At 32.8% G+C, this 26,323-nt stretch overlaps 1 protein-coding gene, 1 long non-coding RNA gene and 1 pseudogene across 2 annotated transcripts; 1 reads left to right on the plus strand and 2 right to left on the minus strand.

Annotated features, from left to right (window-relative positions):
• The first annotated feature begins 13,297 nt into the window (after positions 1-13,297).
• Positions 13,298-14,435, plus strand: LOC128172503 (uncharacterized). Its single transcript, XR_008242269.1, has 3 exons — positions 13,298-13,448; positions 13,605-13,741; positions 13,827-14,435. It is a non-coding gene; the product is annotated as an uncharacterized LOC128172503 (long non-coding RNA).
• A 1,096-nt stretch (positions 14,436-15,531) lies between these two features.
• On the minus strand, positions 15,532-18,453 carry LOC128172432 (uncharacterized). The gene is made up of 6 exons (XM_052838231.1): positions 18,328-18,453; positions 16,981-17,135; positions 16,711-16,823; positions 16,480-16,619; positions 16,045-16,260; positions 15,532-15,829 (listed from the first exon to the last, which is right to left on the minus strand). The coding sequence occupies exons 2-6, from the start codon at positions 17,131-17,133 to the stop codon at positions 15,591-15,593; spliced, it is 861 nt and encodes a 286-aa protein (XP_052694191.1). The 5' UTR covers positions 17,134-17,135; positions 18,328-18,453; the 3' UTR covers positions 15,532-15,590.
• A 5,444-nt stretch (positions 18,454-23,897) lies between these two features.
• On the minus strand, positions 23,898-25,824 carry LOC128172424 (uncharacterized; annotated as a pseudogene).
• Between the last annotated feature and the right edge of the window lie 499 nt (positions 25,825-26,323).

Genomic DNA, 26,323 nt, shown 5'->3' on the forward strand with positions numbered 1-26,323 from the left:
ATTATGATCAATTTAAAAAATGTTTATTTTTATGAAAACAGCGCGGAATATTAATACCAAGTGAAAGAGTTCACCAAGATATTATTTTTCTACTTCGGAATCGACTCAATCTTTGAAGATGCCGTGCCATGGTATCACGTGACAGTTAAAAATAGATCACTTTTTTACCTTAACAAAAAATCAAAAAGTGTAACACTACCCCGAAGTTCATTTGTATGTTTGCTACATTGATTCGATTGGCAATTAGTTCATGTTAATTAGTATTACTGCTAGAATCCTATTGTACATTGCCTAAAATAAATATTGTTACTATTTATCGGAAACCCTCTCAACTTCTAAAATTTCATTGAAAATACTACGTATTTTTCGTTTAAAACAACAAAGCACACGATTCTAGCAGCACTTTTCAGGTAGTTTATGTCATATACCGTTGATATTTACCAAAATCATCTTTCCTAATATCCGGGGTAGTGTTACACTTTTGCCATTTTATGTACACACTGACAGAGGAAAGGCTGGTCAAGCCTTATAAATGTCGATCCGCTTACCTTATAACACTCGCTGATTAAACAAAATATACATGCCTGTATTATCCTGATTATATTCTAACTGACACTCATCTAAATCGTAGGTATCTGTATCAAATAAGTCTTATTTCGGCATTTTTTACACTGCATTCCGATGATTTGTCTCCCGACATGATCTTCTCTATTAAACATGCTTGTGACGTCATCAATGATAATTATACGTAATAGAGAGAAATCAAAGATATATTCAGTTAGAAGAGTTTCTAGTGATATTTTATGTCTGTAGTTTTTATAATTTAAACCAGAGATAAAGTTAAAATCGACATGTTTCTGAGTAAAATATGACATCATGCTGCTTATTGTGACGTCATATCGATCAGAGGAATTTGATCGCTGTGAGTTGCCTTATCATACCCGCGTACTGTGGTTTCATTAATATTCAAGGGTATCAATTTTCGTGGATAAAGTGAAAATCACAGTTTCAAGGATACGTCAATTCGTGGCCAATGACCCTTTCAATACAAAAAGTTAATAGAAATTGCATTTCAATGAACATTTAATTTCATGGAGCAACTCAACAACGAAATCCACGAAAATTGGTATTCAATGAATATTGATGAAACGACAGTAACAGGAAAATATAATTATGGAATAACTTGGTGGAAATCTTCACATTGTAGAGATAGGAAAAAATAGAAAATAGAAGATAGGTCGCGTCTGACCTTAAAGTGTGTTAAGTCAATGTAGTTCGCCATTGTTGCTCAGGTGAGCGATGTGGCCCATGGGCCTCTTGTTCAGTAGATTCTCCGTTGGTTTGTACAAAGTTGTATTATTACTGCACAATCATTGGAGGAAGAAAGAGATTTATTAAAATTGGGTTTCAAAACAAACCTTATTCTTCACAGTATTAGTATATTCTTGATATTACCTTAACTTGAATACCTACCATGCTTCTTCCTTCAGAATTGGTTCTGATGTAGTTAGCATTTTATTAAGTGCGAAGATTGTGTTGTCTAAAAACAACACAGTTATAGATTTACCTATTCAATATTCAAAACAACATTTTTATACTGGTTTTAAAAGTGATATTGCCAAGCATAACAGGGCTCCTATTTTATCAATACAACAGATACACAATTAAAACATATATTTCTAGTAAAATCTTTAAGATCCTTAATTGTGACAATGTTTGGAAAAAAGGTGATTATCCTTTTATTATGTCTTTATTAAAAGCTATCCTTATTAATCGTACAATAATGTTTAAAACTGCTACATTTTGGTCAAAATTTGGTTTTTTATTGATGTAGTTTATACGTTATTTACCTACATGCATCTACTTGTACCTTATCATTTTTTTCTTACTTTGCTTTATTCATTTATGTTTGTAAAAGATAGTTTATGACAATGTCAAAAAATGCAAAACTATCCTACAAATAACATTGTTTACAGGACTTTTACGCTAACATACCCACAAACATTCATTTTATTATTATTTTTTTGTTCATTTACTTTGCATTGCTTCATATTACACTTTAAATACAATACTATAAATTAGAGCGTTTTCATTACTTTTTTAAAACAATTATAGCGTAAAGTAAACTAGAAAAAGCAATATTTAAATAAATGTACATTTTAAGTAATAAGCGCAATGTTTTTTTGCAAAAAAATAGCAAAACAAATTCTTCCTGGTTGTTTTCCCAAGAAAAAAATACAGGAAGTTAGTTTTAAACAACAATATCACTAGAAAGTCCTTGTCCTGTTTCCTCCGTGTCAAACATCCGACAACTTACCGTTATAATAACGACAATTATTTTTACACTGTTGTATTGCTGAATCTGTAGATAAGTCCGGAACATGATATGTAGCGTTTCGTTTAGTTAAGAGAATATTTTTATAACAACAGTTGATAAATGATTATAAGATATACATTCACTTCGAATATGTTGAGATCTGGAAATATCACATAACGTATTATCTATGAGTACACATTTTGTACATAAATGCTTACAGTGCATTTTCTATGTTATTTCGATGCGTAAAATACATTTTGATTTGACAAAATGTTCAGCAGAGGAATTTTATATACTTCATTTTGTACTTGTTAATAACATAAGAACATAATAACATGTCATTATGTGTAATAGTTTTGAAACATATAAAACATTGGCATGGTTTGCTAAAAGGCTTTGCTACATTTTAGAGGCAATTTCCATAAAAAATCAAGGACTGACTAATTCATATAAAAGTAAATCACTATAATATTAATGATACAATGTATAATTCGTAGCTTATCATTTCCAAGAATATATTTAACTTAATGTAACACTAATTTATTATATCCGCTATTACTTCCGTGTGTATTAAAAAAATAATAAAACACGAAAGCGAAGTTTGGTCAATTATATATCAATAGGAGTAATGTACCTTTATTTATTAATATAAAGGAAGTATTATAAAATGGTCTTGATCACTTGTTAATGTACAGGTTTTCAATTGAAAAACAACCATAATGGTTTGCAAAGAGATTTCATTTTAAGTCTGTAGTTAACCTATAGTTGGTTACTTGCTTATTAGCTAACCTGCGCTAAACCCTCGAGATAGCATTCCTGATCGTACGATTTTGACATTTTCGACCTCTTCTCAGAAACCAACGGGCGGATTTCCACCAAAATTGCCACAAAGCATCCTTCGGTTAAAATGATTTAAGTTTGTGAAAATGAAGGGTCAACTGTCTCTTTTTAAAGGAATAAATTAAGAAGGCTTTAAAATTTGTTGGGATCTTTCAAATAAACTTGTGTGGAAGCATCCTCATGTAGTATAAATTCAGGTTAAATAACTATTAATGGGGATTGAGTTAAGCCACGATGGGGCGTTGATTCAATTTTGTTCAAATCAAGATCTTTCAGAGTAGGGTGAAACCGCAAAGAGTATGAAGTTGTACATGTGACCGTATAAAGAAAAATCCTCAATATTTGCCTTCTGAAAAACGAATGGGTCAGAAAAACTTATATTTTTGTGAGAGCAACTTAAAATACCGTACTTTAAAGTTTGTCAAAATCATGATCTTCGGCGGTCGAGTGGTGCCATGATACAGGGCCAAATTTTTACATTGCATTTAAAAAAAAATCTTAAAAACTCATACTTATAATCGATGGTACTAAGTGTATTTATAATCAAGCATTTGACAAATTGATTCTAAACTGTTTAGAAGGTGGCCCCTGGACAAATCCTGGGCCTCAAAAGTGATTCAATATTGATGTAGGTGTATGCATATATTAACAATTGTTTTAGATCTTCCTGAGGACTGCAATGCTCAATATGTTATACGTGTGTGTCTATGAAATAATCCTTACACGTTACGACTAAGATTAACATTAAAATAACTGGAAAGAAAAAGAAAGAAATGAAAACCCGTTAATACATTATATATTCGACATGTACTATATTGCCAGGCCATTTTGCAGATGGTTTCATAAAACTGATTTTATAATGGCTATTGCGATGTGGCCCATTAGTTTCCTGTTAAATGATTGTTCTTTGCTTGATGTTCACACTCTTTAGAGTTAATAGTCAGATAGAATGTCATTCCCATTTCATATTACATTCTCTACATTCGAACATGTTTTTGTTTTATATGGTTTATGAAGTTAACAACTTTTGAACTGTCAAGCTCGGTTAAAATTGAATGTATATCACTATTGATATAACATACAACTCAAACTGAACAACTAGGTGCATACAGTACCATGAAAGTCTTTATCATTTGAAAGTATACTTTATTTTGTTATACTTTCATGTTAAATACTGAAATCTGATTGGTTAAGACGCAGTTAATAATATTTACTATTACCCTCAGCGTTAGCAACGCACTTGGCAACGGGTAACATTAAAAAATGTTACATGCGCGAAAATTATGCGCGTACGGTTCGCTGTAGAATTCACGTTATTCCTATATAAAAACAGTGAAATTTTCTTAAAAATTTTAAAAAAGACATTCAGTATAACAAAATAAATAGTGCCTGTTTGGGAGGATAACAGTTGAAATTGACACCCCTCGAAAACCATTGTCAACATCCGCTTCGCGTCGGTTGACAATGGTTTTCTCGGGGTGTCAATTTCAACTGTTACCCTCCCAAACAGGCACTATTTATATAAGAATGCATTTTTCCTATAGACATTTTGTAATTTGCATTTTGTAATGTTCTGACCCTTTTGTTAACTCAAATTTATCAGAAAAAAACAAAACAAAAAACAAAGATCAGGAAGAATTCAAGTTTATGATTAGCTAGTACATTAGAGTACCTATGCGATTAAAGATATAATAGCTACTCTGAAAAATATTCTAGAAGTTCTATTTAACAAACAAATTAAAAAATCAAAGTAGAGTAAACTAAGAAAACATAGAAATATAATACTTTAACTTGATGTAAACAACAGTGAGCTCAAAAATAATAAAAAGAATAAGAACCCATGGGGCAATGAATTTCACAAATTAGATAGGATGACTCATATAAACAATAACCATGCATTTAGTTTTATCTCAAACTTTTAAAAAGACTAGAGAAGAAAATTTGTCTTAGATGCAATTGATTTTCACTAGGGCCTGAACCCCTCAGACAATGAATTTCAAAATTTAAGTAGAATGTTTTATTGACATTATACCCATGCATTTTTTCAGCTACATGTATATATGGGAGTAAAGAAAAATATTTTTAAAAATATAATACATTTGTACAGTATGTTTATATTAGTCCCACCCGTTAACCCTTATCCGGGCACCATGAATTTCACAATTTTGGTAGGGGGTTTTCTGGACATCATAATCATGCATTTAAGTTTTCTCAATATGTGTGAGAGAAGAGGGGACGATGTTTGAAAATTAAGCCATTTTTGGGAGTATTTAGTCCCGACAATGAGGCTTCGGGATGGTATGATCATATATCTAATTGACACCTGTGGCTTTCGTTTGCAGCTATTCTTAGACTGCGTGATGAATTCACAGCTTTGGGCACATCGATGAACATTGTAAATATATATCCAATAATATGGGTGTAAAACTAGCTGGTTGATTATTTTTTTTCTGTTAACAATAAAAAAAAACTTTTATCTAATGAATAACTTTAGATTTTTTCAAATTATAACCTAACATGATGTATTTTTGAGCATAATTTAATAAATTATGAAATATTGCTTCCTTATGTTTAGATTTAGCTGTTAAATTTTTGGACAATGTTAGTTGAAGCTTACTGTAGGAAGACAAACATGCCAAAGTATAATTATTCTGGCCTCTTTAGTAAATTTATCATTTGTTTATACTGTTGAAAGAAAACGAAAAACGAATGGTTTGCAACAAACTTCTAAAAGGCTAAATCTACCTTAGAAATATTTATTCCATTTATCCCAGAGATGCTTCAAACCAAAATTGATAATAATTGGCATTGTAGTTTTTAAGAAGTTGAAAATTAAGGGGGAAAAAATACTAGCGCATGGCGCGTGCAACACGACGCATGACCTTAGTGATTCGGGTGTCCTAAAAAGCTTAAAGCCTAAAGGTAATTTGAAAGAAAAACTGGTCTAAAGCCAAATTCTGTTTTTTTTAAACTAACAAAACGGAAATTGCTATTTTTATTATACCTGATTATGAAATAAAATTCGCCGAATTTGTCCTGGTTGTTTTCAAATGAACAATTGACAGGAAGTTAGGTACGGTTTTATCACTATAAAGTAAAAGCATTGTCATGTTTCCTATCTTCAAACATCCTACAACCGTTATAACAAAAACGGTCGTTTTACTTTTATATATCACTGAGACGGTATGGAAGTCTGCAAGCACATACGCACTAAAATTTAGACTTAGCATAGAGCGCATCAGGCAATTAAGAAAATATTTCAAAAATCCGTTGAATGAATTTTTATGAGCTCCAAAATTATCTTCGAATAACAAACATTATCACAGTACACATTAGCTATCAAGTACAATTTTTTCTACAGATATGCTAATAATTTTGTTTTTTTAATATGATCACAATGTGAAAAATCGTATTGTGTTAAAAATTAATTCATACTTTTATAATTTGACTTATTAGATAAATAATTCTCTGTTGACATCGACAAAAATGCACAGATAAATACTTTGTGCAAATGTCAGCATAATATAAATTACACAACAGTGAAAACAAACCTAACATTACTGCAAAGGTTGGGTTCCTTCATCATACAGTCTGCTTGTTGTGGAAGCGGATAAAAAAAATGTTTACTAAAATTTTCAACAAAATCTTGATTTGAAAGTCTGTTTTTTGAATTTCAAATGTGTAGTGAGTGTTATTTCAAACATTCTACATCTTTTCAAACCAAAAGACTAATTCTACACATATTTTACTCCATCAATTTCATTAAATTTTTAAATTTTTGCGGTTGCAAAATAAAAGTACTAATTTACTTAAGTTCCATAATGACAATTAAATGCAAGTATTGTATCTTTTTTTTTGTTCAATTTATACCCATATTCAAAGTTGATTCTTCGTTGAGGGAAAATATGTGTTAATGAGGTTTATAATCAAAGTTTTAAAAGCATCCAATAACAATTGATAACAATTGTTACAATTTAGATTACTTTATATAATTTTTCCTGAGAATTATTACTTACATATTACATCTTGTGTCCTTTTTTGTTCATCTGAAAATAAAGATAGAAATGGGAATGCAACATTTTTTTTTTCATATATTGTGCAAAATACCTTCAATATGGAGCAACCTGAACTTGAATACTCACCATTCTTCTTCCTTAGGAATTGATTTTGATGTAGTTAGTAATCTATTAGGTGCGAAGATTATGTTGTCCAAAAACAACACAGATATATATTTACTTATTCAATATTTAAAACAATATTTTACTGGTTTAAAACAGAATCTTGCCAAGTATATTGGGGATCTCATTTTACTAATACAACAATTTAAACATATGTTCCTAGTACAATCTTTAAAATGCTTAATTTTGCCAATGTTTGGAAACCCTGATAATCTTTTTATTATGTTATTACGAAAACTTATCCCCAACATTTGTACAATAATGTTTTGAAGTTGCTACATTTTTGTCAAAATTTGGTTTTATATAGATGTACTTTATAAGTTATCTACATACATGCATCTACCTAATCATTTATTTTTATTTTTTTTTACTTTGCTTTGTGTATTTAATTTTGTTAACAATGTTTTATGACAATGTGTAACAAGTGAAAAGCTGTCACTGTGACAGCAAACCGGGTTTTCTTTTATGTGAACTGTATCCTTAATCCATGTCAACCCGTATCCAGTGAAATGGAGTACCCTATATGCAACATTTTGCCAAAAAATGACTAAGTTCAAAAGCTAGTATTTATTTCATTATCAGAAATCAAAATCCTAGCAATATGCACAATTCTGATATATGTACAATTGATCTGCAAAAGAACAACTTCCTATCTTGAGAACTGTAGGAGGAGTTATCCGTACAATGAGGGTACCCTATATGCAATATTTTGCCAAAAAATGATTAAGTTCAAAAGCTGGTATTATTTTGATTAATTATCGGAAATCAAAATCCTAGCAATATGCACACCTCTGATATATGTACAATTAATCTGCAAAAGAACAACTTCCTATCTTGAAAACTGTAGAAGGAGTTATCCGTACAATGAGGGTACCCTATATGCAATATTTTGCCAAACAATGATTAAGTTCAAAAGCTGGTATTATTTTGATTAATTATCGGAAATCAAAATCCTAGCAATATGCACACCTCTGATATATGTACAATTAATCTGCAAAAGAACAACTTCCTATCTTGAAAACTGTAGAAGGAGTTATCCGTACAATGAGGGTACCTTATATGCAATATTTTGCCAAAAAATGACTAAGTTCAAAAGCCGGTATTTTTTTCATAAATTATCGGAAATCAAAATCTTAGCAATTTGCACACTTCTGTTATATGTACTATTGATCTGCGAAAGAAAAACTTCCTATCTTGAAAACTGTAGGAGGAGTTATCCGTACAATGAGGGTACCCTTTTGGCAGCTGCCCGCCCGCCCGCCATTTTCACCATTTTAATATCCGGATTTTTCCGTTGGAAAACCCGGTTAAAAATGCAAACCTAACCCTCAATTGAACATACTATAAATTAGAGCGTTTTCAGTATTTTTTCATGAAAATTAAATTAAAATTAGCAATATACCTTTACTTAAATAAATGTATATTTTAAAAAAACAAGAACATTGCTTTCTGCAAATAATAACAACAGAATTTTTCCTGGTTGTTTTCCCGATAAAAAATTACAGGAAGTTAGTTTTAAACGACAATATCACTATAAAGCAAAGTCCTTGTCCTGTTTCCTCTGTGTCAAACATCCGAGAACGTACCGTTATAACAACTTCAGTTATTTTTACGCTATCATATCACTTAATCTGAATAGATGTCCGGAACATGATATGTAGCGCTTCGTTTAATTACGAAAATATTTCAATAACAACAGTTGATAATTGATTATAAGCTCTAAATTCACTTCGAATATGTTGAGATCTAAAAATATCACATTACTTGTACACATTTTGTACATAAATGCTAACAGTGCATTTTCTTTTTAGATTTCGATGCTAAAAAATACATTTGTTTCAAAATGTTCAGCAGAGGAATTTTATATACTTAATTTGGTATTTGTTAATAACATAGGTATTTTATTATATATAATATTTTGATGTTGATAAAAAAAATGGCATGGTTTGCCAAAAGGTTTTGATACATTTTAGAGGCAATTTCCATAAAAAAAAATAAGGACTGACCAATTCATTTAAAAGTAAAGAAAATCACTATAATATTAATGATGCAATGTACAATTCGTAGCTTATCATTTCCAATAATATATTAAACTTACTGTAACACTAATTCATTATATCCGCTATTACTTTCATGTGTATAAAAAAAAAACACGACAGTGAAGTTTGGCCAATAATATATCAAGATGAGTAATGTACCTTTATTTATTAATATAAAGGAAGTATTATAAAAGGGTCTTGATCACTTCCTTAAGAACAGGTTTAAAATTTAAAAGCAACCGTATTGCTTTAGAAAGAGAATTACCATTAAGTCTATACATGTAGTTAATCTATAGTCGGGGACTTTTTTAAAAACTCACCTGAGGTAAAACCTCAAGTGAGATTTCCTGATTCTAAACTTTTTGACATTTTCGGCCTCTTCTCCAAAACCAATGGACCGATTTCAACCAAAAATGCTCCAAAGCATCCTTGGTTAAGATAACTCAAATTTGTGAAAATGAAGAGTCAACGGGTTCTTTTAAAGGGATAAATTAAGAACGCTTTAAAATTTGTTGAAATCTTTCAAGAAAACCTCATGTAGTATAAATTCAGATGTGGTAAAAAAATTATTACTGGGGATTGAATGAATATAAAACACAATTTTGCTCAACTTTCAACGTAAAGTTTCTTTGAAATCTTCTTGAATTCTGATTTACCATAACATTGTGCTTTCTGTGAATCATTATCAGGTAGTGTTCATTCAACTTTGTTCAAATCAAGATCTTTCAGGGTAGGGTGGAGCCGAAAGGAGTTTAAAGTTGTGCATAAGACTATATAAAGAAAAATCCTCAACCCCCCCCCCCCCCCTTCTGAAAAACGAATGGGTCCGAAAAACTGATTCTTTTGTGAAAGTAACCTTAAATACTTTCAAGTTTGTCAAAATCATGATCTTCGGCGGTAGAGTTGTGCAAAAATGCAGGGCCGTATTTTTACATTCGATTTAAAAATAAATTAAAACTCAAATGCTATAATCGATGATATTACTTGTAGTTAAAATCAAAAATTTGGCAAATTGATTCTTAACTATTTAGAATGTTGCTCCTGGAAAAATCCTGGGCCTCAAAAGTGATTTAATATTGATGTAGGTGTATGTATATATAAACAATTGTTTTAGATCTTCTTGAAAACTGCAATGCCTAATATGTTATACATGTATGTCTCTGAAATTATCCTTACACATAAGGACTCTGAGTTTAACATTGAAATATCTGGAGAGAAAAAAAATGAAAAACCATTCATACATGATATATTTTACATGTACTACATTGCCAGGACATTTTCCATATAGTTTCATAAAACTGATTAATAAGGGAAAACGTCTGATGTAATTCAAATTCCTAAATTAAATTCAAAGTTCGATAACTCTTATTTGTTAAATATAAAAACATGAATCGCCGACAAATAAAGTTTTCTTCATAATAAAAAAAAGTATCTGTTAACTGATTATCCGGACAATAGAAGTTTATGATCCCCTCGTTAGCAACAATTTTTCCCGACGTCGCCAGGTTCAATAGTTCCTGTTTTGGGGGAATATTAACTTGCTATCGTCCTCAAAGCAGGTAAGTACGTATATAATAAACATAAATTTTACAATCTTTAATCCGATCTTACTATATGTCGCTGATATGCGAATCAACTTAACTTACAGTATTCAATATTTTAAGATTGTTTTGCAAACTGTACTGTTAATTTCTTGTACAATTCAAATGTAAAAAGAAGACTAAAAAAACTCCGAATGGTAAGTGTAATGCGCAAGGTTACATTTTACAAGAGTTTAGCTGCAATTATTGGTGACAGCTTCAGGAAATGTATGGGTTTTTTTTATCTTACCATAATTTGATTTAAAGTTATATTTTGGAAACATAAACAAGATATGTTGATGATTGAAAAGCAATATGAAGGATACACGAATAAAATATCATTTTGGGCACTGTACAGTATAGGACTAAACCGCAGGTTGTCAATTCATGTAGTAACAAAACGAAACCAAAGTTGATATCTTTTGTACATAATGAACAGTTGGGATACTTATATAATGTGACTTGTTGATGTTCAAGGATGTTTTAGTTTTACGTTAATATTATTTTGTTTTTTTTTACTTCAGGGTACCAGTATTACTTACAATGGCTTAAGTGACATTCAATAAAAAGCTTAGTCGGAGTTATTAAAAAAAAAAATTCAATTTAATAACAAAAGTTTATAATAAAGTATTTTTGTTTATGTTTGAATTTACATGTGTATTTAGCAAGGAAAAGTTTTGATGTTTGTAAGATTAATGGTATTTCAATGATTTAAAGAAAGAGTAATACAATTCTTACAACATCTATATTAATTATTTGTCTTTTTTCCAGGGGTTTTTTCCTCTTAAAAATTAAAACGTATATTTGTATTCAAATAGTCTTGGTGAGCTAACCATGAGGGAAATATATGCTCTGATATTAGAACAAAGTCTGATTTTAAGGATCTGGATGGTGACTGCATTGGGAGACTAGGTGTGTTATAAATGTGAACATAGTGATGTGAACGTTGCTTTCTAGAATGCTCAGACGTATTTTCCACTAACGAAAACGATAAGAAGATCGAAATAAGTTACCTAAAATGATAATTTCTTTCACAAACAGAACATAGTATTATATTATATATTGAAATATATATTGAAAAAGAGCAATGTGAACTACAAATGAAATGGAACTTTTGTGAAGAATTATATGACCATTGAGATACCTATACATTGTTTACTATCTATATACACATATTTTTTGGTATTTAAAGTCTAAATGTCAGGGTTTTTTTTTTATGGTACGTATATTGGGCTAGTATTATTTAATGATATATCATCAAAGGTCAAAAACAGATAGAAAGTCCAGAGTCACAATTCATCAACGGAACATGAAAAGGTCCAGTTCATAAACCCTCCGAGCTGAAAGAATTATACTGACAATATGTCCAGGGACATTTAAGGATACAGTTAAAAAACACGTTGCATTTATTAAAAGTAACATGCTATTTGTTCTGATTTTCAGAGAGTCTTGATCGAGTATTTGTATGGTTATTAGAATGTTAACACTACAAATAATCATAAAACTGTTTTATAAGACTATCAGGGCTATATGTTGATTGATCCTTATAAATACTTGTGTCCATTTGAAAATAGAACCTGAAGCAACGAATGAATTGTGCTCCGCATTTTTAAAGCATTATGTCTACACAATAACTATACTACACCTATATCCTTATCGAACCAATCATTTACTTTCTAGTAAATCATAATCTTAGCCAAATATAAAGAGAGTTATACAATGGATCAAACATTAAACCAATTATGAAAGCGTTTTCATATATTCTTAAAAGAAAGCAAATTTGAGGATATTGTTTTTGTTTCTTTTAAACATTAGGATGATGTATTTATAGAAATATGCATGTACTTATTTTTGCCGGGAAACAATTACTCCTTAAAAAATGAAATAAATGGAAGTTGTTATTAAATTGTGGATGAAAGGAAAACATTTTTATGATATACATTATTGTGAAATACAATTACATTAGTTTGTATTGTCTTTGTGATTTCTGTTTTATTTTTTGATAATGAATTTACATATTTGTTGCATATTAAATAGGTTGAAATAATAATAATTATATAAATAATAATAATTATTATTATTACTATTATTACGGGGGCTCTCTCCCGTACAGGACTAATACTGGGCCATTCGTGAGCTTAATCTCTTGTTGTTGGACCCAGCCTCATGAAACCTCCAACAAGCCAACATGCATTCTAGTTTTCAGACTTTGATATAGACTTTACATGAAATATACTTTTACGTGAGTTTGGTATGCATCAGCACCAAAGGTATGATTCCAACTGACTATATTTTACAATAGGCTAACACAGTCTCGCGCAACCCTACTTCCGGTGTTTAACTTCCGGAGACAAACAAACGTAAACACTACTGTATACAGAATGACTATATGCTTCGTTTTCAACTGTAACCATCAAGGGTTAAAACGAACATGTAAAATATTCCGGTTTCCAACAAATACAACGTTGGCGAGAAGATGGGAAAAACTCTGTAGGTAAGATCTATTTATTTGCATTCCAAGCAGCATATATACGAAGGGGTTGCGGAAGGGAGGGGGGGAGGGGGGTAAATGCAAATTCCAATTATGACAATATTTGTACATATTTGTGTGTTTTCTGTTCATTATTTATCGATCATACATGCATTTTAGGCGGAAGGACAGATCTATAAATGCTTCATCTGACCGCATTTGTAGTTGTCATTTCAAGGACGGCGTAGGGACAATGGACCTACCATTTTCTCATGGAGCTCCGTTTTTGATTTCGAGGATCCAAATAAAATATCGAGGTAAATTTGGTTTAAATACTTGTGTATTATAGTTTTGAAATAAAATTATTGAAAAAATATTCAGAATATCCCCATGTTTTAAAAGTAGAACAGTAAAAGCAGAGGCAGCCCCCAGGAGATGTGTGTGAGCACCTTGGATGTCAATGACTGCGCCCCTCAGCTCCCACCACATTCTCATGACCATTCCTACCAACTTACGTTTGAGCTAATGATTGAGGAACACAATGTTTGTTTTTTTAAATGGATCATTAAATTATTATTGTAAATTTTCTGCGTCTTACTTTAATTCATTTATTTAGAACCTAAAGCTACACGTTAAAGAACTTACAGACCGGATTCAGGCAATGTCATTGAAAAAAGCCTTTACACTAGAGAATATCATAGGAGATGAAAGGAAGGTATGTTAATTGTTAAGTGCATGATAAATCTTAATTATCACTATATCATTTCTCAAATTGTAATTGTTTTTAATAATTCACATTTGCTATCGTGTGTTTTAGAACAAGATGCTTTGTGGTTTATTATTTTATTTTCAGTGTTTATTAATGAAAATGGATTGACTGCTGGACAGTTTTAAATCCACCAAGGATAGTTGATCAATTGGAAGCTGAAAGTGAAAATTTGTTTCCATATGAGACTGCTGGACAGTTTTCTTTTTATCGAAATCATTAAAGTTTTTGTTTTACATACAGATGTAATATTTTTTTATTCATTTCATATTAAAGAATATTGTTGAATTTTATCTATGAAAGTTTTTAACCCATGTTTAAAACAAGAGTTAACACGACATAAACGATACTAGTATGTTATAATACAGATGCTGATGTATACAAGTCTTCGACCAGACATGTTTAAAGCCATCGATCCAATGATGAGAAGATTCCCCATAAAGTACATTGATGGATGGACTCCCTCATTCATTTCACAAAGTGATCAACTGTTAATGTCCCTTATGAAACTCACCATGAACACCCCACTTTTAGATCTTGCCGAGAGGTTCAATACAAGTGCGACTTCAGAAAATAATATAGTAACATCACAGATATGTGCAATGCATGAAGTACTGTTTGAAGGTCTTGTAGAGCACAACATTCCATCTTTGCAGAAATGTAAAGGGTCAATGCCAACAAGTTTTGGCGATTTTAGCTCATGTCGTATTGTGTTGGATGCAACTGAGTTTACTCAGGATGTTCCTGGTAATGATATGAGGCTACAAGCTAGCACCTACAGTAGTTATAAGAACTCGCACACGGTCAAAAGTGTCACTGGTGTTGCCCCAAATGGTGCACTAGTGTTTGCAAGTAAACTTTATCCAGGTAGCACATCAGATGTAGCACTAGTTGAGCATTGTGGAATTTTGCAAAAAATGTCTCCTGGTGATATGATTCTAGCAGATAAGGGGTTCACAATACATAAACTTTTACCACAAGGTGTACATCTTAATATCTCCCCATTTTTGACAGCAAAATCTCAGTACACACCTGCTGAAGTTCAGCTTTGCAGGAAAATTGCAGAATCTAGAATACACGTAGAACGTGCCAATGAAAGATCAAAATAATTATGAAATACTTAGGCACATCCCACACCAGTTCAGATACATAAGCACCGAAATTTTCCAGCTATGTTGTGTCTTAGTAAACTTTAAAGACCCTCTGTTGCAAGAGGTAGCTCAGAATTTTGTACCAGAAAATAACTGAAAAACAGATTGAAAACTACATGTATTTTGTTCATGCAACTTCAAACTACAATGAACCTGATATTGGTGTTTATTTTATGAATCTTATTTGTTTTGAGAAAGCTTGATGCTCAACAAATTACTATAATTTATGAGTCATGAATAATACATGTATTACATCATTGTTAGATCATTGTTGCAAATGTGGCACAAATTTGTGAAAATAATAGTCAGTAAGAACTGATACGTTTCTTTGCCATGAGGAATTCTAACAATGACAAAGTCTTTGGGTGTCCATACCACAAAGTCGCACGCAAGTTTATTGGCTACAAAAAGCTGTCCCTGTACTTGATCATAGTAAGGGTGGTTCTCCTTCAGCTTGTAAGTTCTCTCCCCACAAAATTCTTGAATCTCTTTAAGTAGAAAATAAAAAATGCAAATATAATAAAACGGAATTATTCAATTTAAGCATAAATTGTTTACAGAATAAATATCATAAAAATTAGAATTCCATTATCTTAATACTAATCAGGTTATAACCGTTAACTTCAAATAAACTTTTTAAAAATTTGTTTAATTTAAAAAAATCACTTTGAAGAGGTGCAATATCACAATATAGCTTGCTTACCTAAGCAAAAATCAGCAATGGTTTCGACTGCTTCAACTATTGTTTTATCTTTTGCTGAATATGGACACTTTACTTCCGGGATCTCAGGCTGAATGTTGTGAGCCTGCATTATATCAGTCAAAGCTGGACTTTGGTGGTAAAATCCAAAAGCAGCTGCACGACGTATAATTCCGTCAGGACTAGATCCAAGGACACCATTATGGTGAAGCCATATGCCTATTGATATTAGGAAAAAAAACAGAAAAAAAATTATACCAACGTTAGAAGGAAATCTTTCATGATATAAGAAATTATTTTTTGTTATCAGTTTAAATTAAAAAAACCCATTATCTTGTCTGGCAATATTTGTTACCCACAATTAACATCTTTAAATGATTTTAATTGTCACTTGCACCATATTTGATAACAAAAATAGGTTTGTTATTTCATATTTACCTGTTGGTTCTACTACTGCATCCCCAAATGATCTGTACTTGTCTATGGCTACTCTTTCATTACAAACTCCCCAGATTATTGCATCTTTCTTTGACAGATCATAGGCTTGGCATAAGCGCTTAAAAAGGGAAACATGGTATCTGTAAAACAACACAGAGGAAAATGAATTCCTCAGAACATATATATCCATTACTCAAAAAATGTATAAAAACAAACTTTCATATAACGTACCTATTTCTCTTTACTGCTGCTAAAACGCAACCAAAGTTAGAAGCAGTAAGACGATTTCTTCGCACTGCAGACCAGAGGCAGTTATCTTTCTGTCCAACTGTCAAAGCAGCAATCTGAAAAGAAATACAAGGCCCTACTTTTTAAACACACATTTTGATTGACAAATATTATGACCAAAACAAATTGTTCATCATTAAGCTAGCGTAATCAACATTTCTTAATACTAGGAAAACAAGTGCCTTTGATTTTGTTATACACAGTATATGGTACCTGTTGAATTTGGTCTTCATTCACAATCAGTTTCTGTCTCAACCAAGTCGATGGATGCTCTGCAGCCAGAAATTCTGGACTTGCCAACAGGTCGTCAATGATCGGAACACATACCTGTGGCACCGGTGGTTCTGGTTCTAAAATCCAATGCATGGCTGCAAAAAAAAATATTGAACTATACATATTAGTGAATTATGTAATATTCTATATTACAGTGTTAATTTTCTGTACAAGAAACTTGAAGTTAGAATACCTAAAGACATAAAATCGATTCCCCTTTTTGACTTCTCGTGCTTATATATGTGTGTAAACCTCTTTGATGTGCAATTATCATAATTGATCAGAAGTTATGGTAATAGAACAACAGTATAACATATACAAGGAAACATTATATTAAAACAATTTACAGTAATAAAACAGAACCAAAAACAGTTAAAGCAATATAAGCTGTACTCTTTAGAATCTTTTTTTCTGCTGCAAAAACCTCCTAGTATGATAAGTCTGCATGTAACTTAAACTTTTATGATCAAGAAGATTTTAAAAAGTCATTAATTTTTGTCGGAAGAAAGATATCTCTATAGGAATATATAACACATCATTTTTGTACAGGATGATAATAATTCAATTTTGCTTTATATAAGGCTTCTGTACAGCTTTTCCCACAGAAATATGGCTAACAAAAACCATGATATTTTTTTTCCAGCATAACAATTTCATCTCATATTGCCTTAAATTAAGTTAAATATAATATAATAGTAATACCATTAAAAACCAACAACAGCATAAAACAGCAAGAATAAGCTGTAAATATCTAAAGATAATGGTTTCATATTCAACCTGAAAACCTTCCTAATTGTCTCACCTTTTGGTACAGGAAATCTCGATCAGTGTCATCAACTGGTCTATTTATTGCCCTAGTGATGTTTTAAGTCCAATGTTATTGACGTACAACAGAAAGTTATACAATAACTCACAAAATACATTGACATAATCATATGGTTTATGTTTCCACAATATCACATTTGCATGGATAAACTCAGAAACAATATTACAAAAACGTGTAAATTTTCATTGAAAATGTGTCATATGGGAGGCATTTTAACATGGCGAAGGCCAAGCAGAGGGTAGTGAAATCAATAGCATTATTGTAGGCTTAAAGCTTGGTTATGTAAATGTCAACGATACGGTGCGTCGATGTTTCTATTTCCTAAATGTACGATATCATATATGCAATGTCAACCCGTGCATGCACGGGTCAAAATCTAGTATATACTTCTCATATACATAATACAAGTGTGCTCAACTTTAAACGGTGTATTAAAGGCCCAGATAATAACAGATAGTTACCTGTAATTTATAAACCGGTCAGGTGCAGTAAAAAGATCTTCCATAGTTTGAGTCTGACGAGGCGGTGCACTCTTTGGATGTTTAATCCAACTCTGTCTCACATCTGTTTTGCTTACATTTTTGTATTTATTATGGAGTTGAGGATCAAAGTTTTCAGTGAATAAAATGGGGTATATGAATAGTCAATGCTATTGTTAATTTGTTAACAGAATAAAGTTTCTAAATTAAGATAAAAAAAAATTATATAAAGACATACCCATACAACAGAATGCTTGCTTTGTGGTGACATTTGTCCAACCCATTAACACACTCACATGTACTATGCTCCATTGTGTAATTTGTACCAAGAGATATCTAGATGAATTAAATATAAACATGATAATATTTTCTTTCTAAATATCTGATAAAATGAACTTCATTTTGTCATTAAATATTATAATATGTATATGTATGACTCATTATCATCATATTGATATGATAAAGCAGATCGTGAGAAGGAAATCCACAAAAGTGGAAACAACGGAAACACGATTAAAATCACTTTCGTATAAAATGTATCCCCTCAATGCAAAACTGACAAGTTGAATATGAATGATGGTTTTAATAACTGATACGTTCTACTTTACCGTTATTGCATTCGTCTACCGTTTGCCTATCGTGCGTTCAGAGTGCATTTTGTTAATTGCATTGAATTCCATTTTGTTTTATATGCAATTGCTTTCTTTCAGTTACGTTGAGAAATGTAATTAAATACAAATCAATTACCTCATAGTTTTGGGTTTTGTAAATCTTGAGAACAAATACATGTTTAAACAACATTGGTGCAGTGTATACACATATGTGCGGTAATATTTTCAAAGGTTTGATTTTATTTTAATCACCATTTGGTATACAAACGACACATTATTATAAGACACCTTTGTAAACGTTTGACTTGCAATGAAAAATTATAAATACATGATATTTGACGAACGTATTTTAATACTATTAATTTACTGAAATTGAAAAGTAAACCCGATTACCAATGACTTTCAATTGTATATGTTAACAATGTGTTTTAAAACCCATACCTGACGTCTACGTCAACATTGTAATTTTTATTTGCAAATCTTTTGACTTATATTTCACATATTGTGATCGTTTACGCTGAATATACAATTAAGGAAACACTTTAAGAAATTAAATGAAACCTCGTGATCATGTCTATAATTTATAATGTTCCCATACATCTAACAGCAGAAAATTTATCTAATTAGTAACTACGAGCGGTGTGATAAAAACATGACCTTTAGATATCACAAAAAAAAAATAAATAGGTGGTTTTTTTATTGTGTCATGTGTTATGAACACACATGATGTATCGTATCATAAAATGGACATGGCGATATATCTGCTGGGGGATTCAAACGTTATATTGAGCTTTGAAGTTTCCTTTTCTTAATTTCTTCATATTGCTAAAGGTTATATTAAAATTGTATTAAACGTTTTAATTTGCAGTGAATCTATGTTCAATGTACTTAACATAACATTAGTTGGATCTGTTTGCAATATCTTAACATCCCATTATTTCATAAACTTTTATTTACAAAAATGATATCGTCACTCATGAAAAATATTATAAATATGACGTTAGCTGTTTTAACATAACAAAACAATTGTAAGCTCTGTATCTTGTATTTAACTCAACAACTGCACCCAAATTTTAGTTAACAATTAGAATGCCTTACTAAATCATTGTATTCATCGAATAAACTGACAAAAATCGTGATCACGGCCTTTTAAAACGGGAATATTTATGTTTTAGACAACTAAATTATTGATAGACTTTCTAATGTGATTGCACATATTAGGATTTTGCTTTTTCATTGTTAAAAGTGCAAATGCTTTTTTGTCTTCGAAATGATAGGTTAATTAGGTGTTAAAACTGATTGAATTAAAGAATTAAACAGTAAAACATGTAAATGAGGTTAGGGACAATTCTTATTCAACTGGACCTAATAATAAATTTTGATTTAATGATTTAATGATAATTTCATATCAGTTGAAGACAACAATAAAAACAATTCAACTTATTTTTCGCATGACTTCAAAAACAACATTTTAGTGTAAACACTGCAAACATTATCCCAGATACCTAATGAATAACATGAAAACCAAGTTATCTGAGAATAGTTTATTTGGCGCTTCTGGCCGCGGTGAAATTATGGGGGCTACCGCAGGGCCGCCCCCAACAAAAGCAAGCAAGCAAGCAAAAAGCAAAGCAACAAGCATTAAGCAAACATGATGTAATCAATAGGCAACTTTGACGTAATTATGACGTCATCAACAAGCAAATATGACGTTATCAATTATCAATAAGCAAATATGACGTAATCATGCACTGGGTAAACGCAAGTGCATTAACGTTCTACTAAATATTTTAACCTTACTTAAGCCATATACATGATATAAGCAACCTTGAATGACAAGTAAATGGACAAAAATTTTCACATGTGCATAGGATCAACTGTCCAATATGACGTCATGAGCGTAGAATATGTGTCGACTCTTCCATTTGTGTTGAGGTGCGGTCGAAATACGCCACTTGCAAGGGCCATAAATGCCTGTTGTCTGATGCAAATCTATTACGGGCATTTATGGAACTGCAACCGCCACAATGGGAGGAACAAAGACCATTAGTGACGGCGGCAGTACCTCAACACAGATGGTCACCAGCGGCCAGAGCTTGCTCATTTTCTTCTCCCTCAACCTTAAGTAACGCTGTAACAACCTTTTCAATGTTTTCTAGGAATGACTCATTTCCCTTTTTGGACAAATGAACACCGTCATCATGAAATAATGTTGGGTCCTTACTGTCAAACTGAGTATGTTTAATAAAACTCCCCCCCCCCATAGACGTAACTAACAATATTGCTTCCCTATTGACTCTTTTTCTTGAGTCCTCCATGGCCCTAATGTCCTCTGAATACCTCCAATTGAATCTAGGGAGCAGGTTTGACCATACTAATTTAGAACGAGGGAAAAGCTTGGCTATTAGTTCCAGTGTGTCTTGGAGCTTTTCCAGCAGTGACTTTAACTCAATGAGACCTAGACTATTTGCTCCGCAGTGTATAATTAATACATCTGGGTCATTCTCAATTCTTCGCAGCACACGAAGCTTGGGAAGTAACTGACTAAGGACCATACCTCCATAGCCTTGCCACCAGATTTCGGTATTAACTATTCCAAGGTTTAATCCCCCCTTTCGTTCCCTGGACGCTATGCTCGCTCTCTTGACTATGGAGGATCCTATGACCCAGACTTTATTGACACCTATGTGCACAAAACTTGGTAGATGTTAAGCTTAGCTACTATTTACTACAAATAAGTAATGTATGATTTAAGACTAGCCCAATAATGCTTATCATTAACGAATATATGTTAAGCTTAGTTACTACTTACTTAAAATGATGAATGTATAATGGTACATGTATATGAGACTAGCCCAATAATTCTTATCATTAACGAATATATGTGCGATAGGCATTAGATTGCCATCTACCCGCCGATTGGATGACATGTTGTGTTTCGCCCTGAAGTGCTAATGTAGTAGCTGCTCCTATCCGAAAGGAGTGCGACTTAAAATTCTTACTATCAATGGATGACTTTGCCAAGACCTTAGCTAGGACCGCACTAAACTGATACCGTGTTAGTGGTTTCCCCGAAAAATGACAAAATAATGGCCCCGTAATGCTTGGGCGCACTTGCAAAAACTCCTGCATTGTTTTTACTGGGCACGTTATTCCATGTGATGCATTAACTGACAATGTCACTCCCCTACCACACTGATCGGTTTTGGAGCGTTTAATGCTTACCATAAGTTTGTTAGTTAACAGTGAAACGTCTTGGCATTGGATTATGGTTTCATGTGAATTACCCTTAGATAGAGCAATTTCACCTATCCTAAGTAATGCATGGAATGCAAGGGAAAAGGCAGCCTTATACAATGAGGTTTCATAATTGCTATAGCAAACAAATTGAAGGTTTGGGATAATGGTTTGTAAAATGTCCAGTGTGATTGGTAACCGTGTGTCTGCTGTATTGGTGGATCTTCTCATACCTTGGAGTAGCTTTTGGGTGACAAAGTTTTTTGTGGGATCATATAATGTATGACTTTTGCATTTGAAGCTTATCGCTGCAATGTATGATTTTGCCGTCGAGTGTTTGTAGTGTTTTATTGATATATGTGCAATAAACATGTTTAAGTGTGTGTCTGGTGGCGGCCAAACCAGTGACAACCCTTGGCCAATACGAAACTGTTCAAATGCTTGGATCCCTACCCTGTATGCCTCGCTAGTGTTCACCGACATAGATGCACTGAATAAACGCTCTATTTCGCTTGCGAGAGCAAGGTCTGGAATTGCTCCGGAATTGGCCGAGGTTGTGCGTCTGCTGCAGGAGCCAGGCTCCTGAAAGTGTCCCACTTTTTGCGGGAAATAGAGTCAGCTATTTGATTAAGTTTGCCTGGGATGTGGTTAGCTTTAAACTGAATATTGTACTTTAACGCAACCAACATTAAGGGCCTAACTAATGACATGACACGCTCTGACCTAGATGACTGTTTGTTTAAAATATGAACCAAAGCTATATTGTCTATGAAAAGGATAAGTTTTTTATTATGCAGGAGGCTTCCCCAGACCATCAATGACAACACAATTGGAACTAACTCTAGAAAAGTAATATCACGCAAAATTTCATTGTAAGCCCATTGCTCTGGCCATTGAAGGAACATCCATTGGTCCTGAAAATAACAACCACAACCTAATTCTGCTGACCCTGCACTATCTGTGAAGAGTTTCAGTGTATCTGAGGTACTCCACTCACTGTCCGGAAAGTATACCACCCCATTAAAACTATCCAAGAATTCGATCCAGGTTTTTATATCTTGACGCATGGACCCTGATATCCTAATATGATGATTTGGTTTACTAGTTCCTATCATAGCATTGTAAAACCTGCGATTAAATGCTCTACTACCAGGTATAGCCTTGCTGAAAAAATTTAACTTGCCCACTAGAGATTGTAGCTCCGACAACTTAATTTTCCTCTTACCTACCCAAAATTTTAATAGGGTAGAAAGTTGATATACTTTCTCCTGTGAAATAGAGACTAGCATTTTGACCATGTCTATTTCCAGACCAAGAAACACTAAATGAGTATTGGGCAAAACTGTTTTCTCTGCGTTCAAGGGTACACCAATTTCCAAACACAACTCCTCAACTTTTGGCATAATAAATTTACATTGACTTGTGTTAGCACTGCCTATGAAGATGAAATCATCTAAGTAATGATGAATGGTATTGAATCCTGATCTTTCCTTAGCTAACCACTCTAAGAATGTGGAAAACATTTCAAATAGTTTACATGAAATGGAACACCCAAATGGCAAGCACTTATCAAAATAGAATTTACCTTCAAACTGTAAACCTAATAGTTCAAAATCCCCTGGGAATATCTTAAGTAACCGAAAGGCGCTTTTTATATCAGATTTTGCAATTATTGTCCAATTGACGTATTGTTTGAATGACTGTGTCAAATGATGTGTATTTTACTGATGTGTGAATAGGGTCAATGTTGTGATTAATGCTTGCAGACGGTGGGTATGAAAGGTGCATTACCATTCGCCAACCGCCATCAGCTTTTGGAACAATACCTATGGGGGACACATGAAAGTTTAACATAGGGGGAGACTGAAAGGGGCCTGCCATTCGCCCTTCTGTAATTTCCTTATCTATTTTTTCTTGTAAAACATTTGGATGCTGCTTTGCAGACACTAAATTACTACTAAAAATTGGAAACCGGGGACCCTCATATTGCAACTTAAACCCATTAACTAGACCCTCCCTTAAAGTATGTGCTGCCTCTCTATCTGGGTAGTTAATTAAATGTTCCAGTATTTGCTGTGTCTTTAGTGGGGAAACGCCCAGGGCCCATTTGTCTTGACTGTGGTGTAACATGTCTTGACTGTGGTGTAACATGTCTTGGCTGAGGTGTAAATTGTCTTGACTGTGGTAAGACTTGCCTTGGTTGATAGGTGGACTGAAACTAAGAAGGTCTAAATGTAAATCCTTGTCCCCGAAATGACTGACCATTTGGGTGTGTAGGAGTTTGAGTGTCCATGCAGCGAATTAATGGATGTTTATTGTTGCATCTGATGCACTGGTGCAGATAGGTGCAATGGATTCTGTTACAAGAATCTCTGTAGTTAAAGTCAAAGCACTTGTTTGGCAAAATTGATGGACGATTTGTATTGGACTGGATCCCGGGCGTCATATACACCAGCCACAATTCACTATCTATTACCCCCAGTTATTTGATGGGTTAATTGCCATCCGAAGCCTGTATTGCTCATCATACGTGACCCAACCCTGCGATTTTTCGGCCCCCAACCTAACGTCGTGCATGTATTTGAATAGTTGGTGTGTTTTGCTAGGGTAGGCTGTAAGATATATGCATGCATAAATGATAAAGGCATCTGTTTATTTCTCAATGGTTGTCAATCTATGATTGTGTTTGGGCTGGGCTATAATTTGGCCTAGGGAGTCCATTGACAATGTGGATAGTTGTAGCATCACGCACCAGCAGGGTGGTTAAATTAATGTATTCCCCATTGACAATTTTTTGTTTGGTTGCATTATCTACATGGTAACCTAAATCTACTTGGGTTGAATTGTTAATGACAGGTTGACTAAAGTTATTGCCAAACATTAAAGACTGAGACTGAGCACCAATGTTAGTACCTTGTGCCATTTCTGTCGATTCTTGCTGAGTTGAGCCAATAGCATCTGTTGGTCCTGCCCCAGTGACGGATGGCGCCACCACCATGGGTGCTGTGGAGGGCTGAGGGGAATGGGAAGCCACCATCTGATTTTGCACCGGAGGTTGCGCTACCTGTTCTGCTGCCGTACTGCTGCTTGCACGCCCTGCCCTCTCGGGCCTCTGTCGTCTCCGGCCCCCACGCTGGCTCCTCGTCGCTGACAAATCCGTTTTTCTTGTTTTGGGCATTTTGCTCGGAATAATAAGAAATAATTAAAATTAGCAAAAATAGTAAATACTTAACAGATAAAATGTACGGTTTTTGAGTACATCTGCATTCCATTCTGACTATCATACCCTCACGTGGTTTTCAGCCGAACATAAATAAAAACCATGTAAATAATTCAATCAATCAAAAATCTTCATAAATTAAAACCATCCATCTATATTACTTCTGGCAGCGTACAACATTACCCAATATGAGTTGAATGCTTTGTTATAACAGCCATAAAAAAGCAAGATTATGTTAAAAATTATTTTAGCAAATTTACAACGTCTTACCTAATCCACGATTGTTTTAGAAAAGGGATTGTTCTAGAAGGGAAGTAACTAATATAAAAACACCCGTTAAAACCCAACCCGATCGTACTCAAAATTTCCGGCTAATAGTTACTGAGATAAATGCGCATATCTGAGACAAGCTCCAATATGCGATAATATTTAGAATAGTAGTTAAATGGTTGATTTTATCATTTTTTTAACCCGTTACATGTGTAGTATATGTAATAAATGTAGATATTATCTCAACTCTAAAAACAACGGCACAAAGACATTATTCAAAAGATAGCCATCTACAATTAATATCATTTCCGAACAAATCCACCGTTATAACAAAAGTAAGGTAGAAAATCTAAATAATAATAATCTATAATTTATCATACAGATAAGCATGAACTATTTCTTTATATATACAAGTAGCTACTATCCTCCAGTGGCAACAGTTGATAAGTTTTTGTGCACACGAGATCATTAGGCCATGATAGAATTGGTGGAAGAGCAAAGTCCAGTCTGCAGACTGTTTCCTCACATACAGGCCTGTATGCATTATTTTCATATATATATATATATATATATATATATATATATATATATATATATATATATATATATATATATATATATATATATATATATATAAGAA

The sequence above is a fragment of the Crassostrea angulata genome, chromosome 2 (genome assembly GCF_025612915.1).
Source record: "Crassostrea angulata isolate pt1a10 chromosome 2, ASM2561291v2, whole genome shotgun sequence".
In the NCBI taxonomy this organism is placed as follows: Eukaryota; Metazoa; Mollusca; class Bivalvia; order Ostreida; family Ostreidae; genus Magallana; species Magallana angulata.

Bases quoted from the DNA above. Each gene is read 5' to 3' on its own strand.
- LOC128172432 (XM_052838231.1), bottom strand. From the start codon at position 17,133: ATGCATTGGATTTTAGAACCAGAACCACCGGTGCCACAGGTATGTGTT. The intron at 16,824-16,980 runs GTACCATATACT...ATTTCTTTTCAG, and splicing joins ATGAAGACCAAATTCAACAG to ATTGCTGCTTTGACAGTTGG. The intron at 15,830-16,044 runs GTAAGCAAGCTA...TTCTACTTAAAG, and splicing joins CATTGCTGATTTTTGCTTAG to AGATTCAAGAATTTTGTGGG.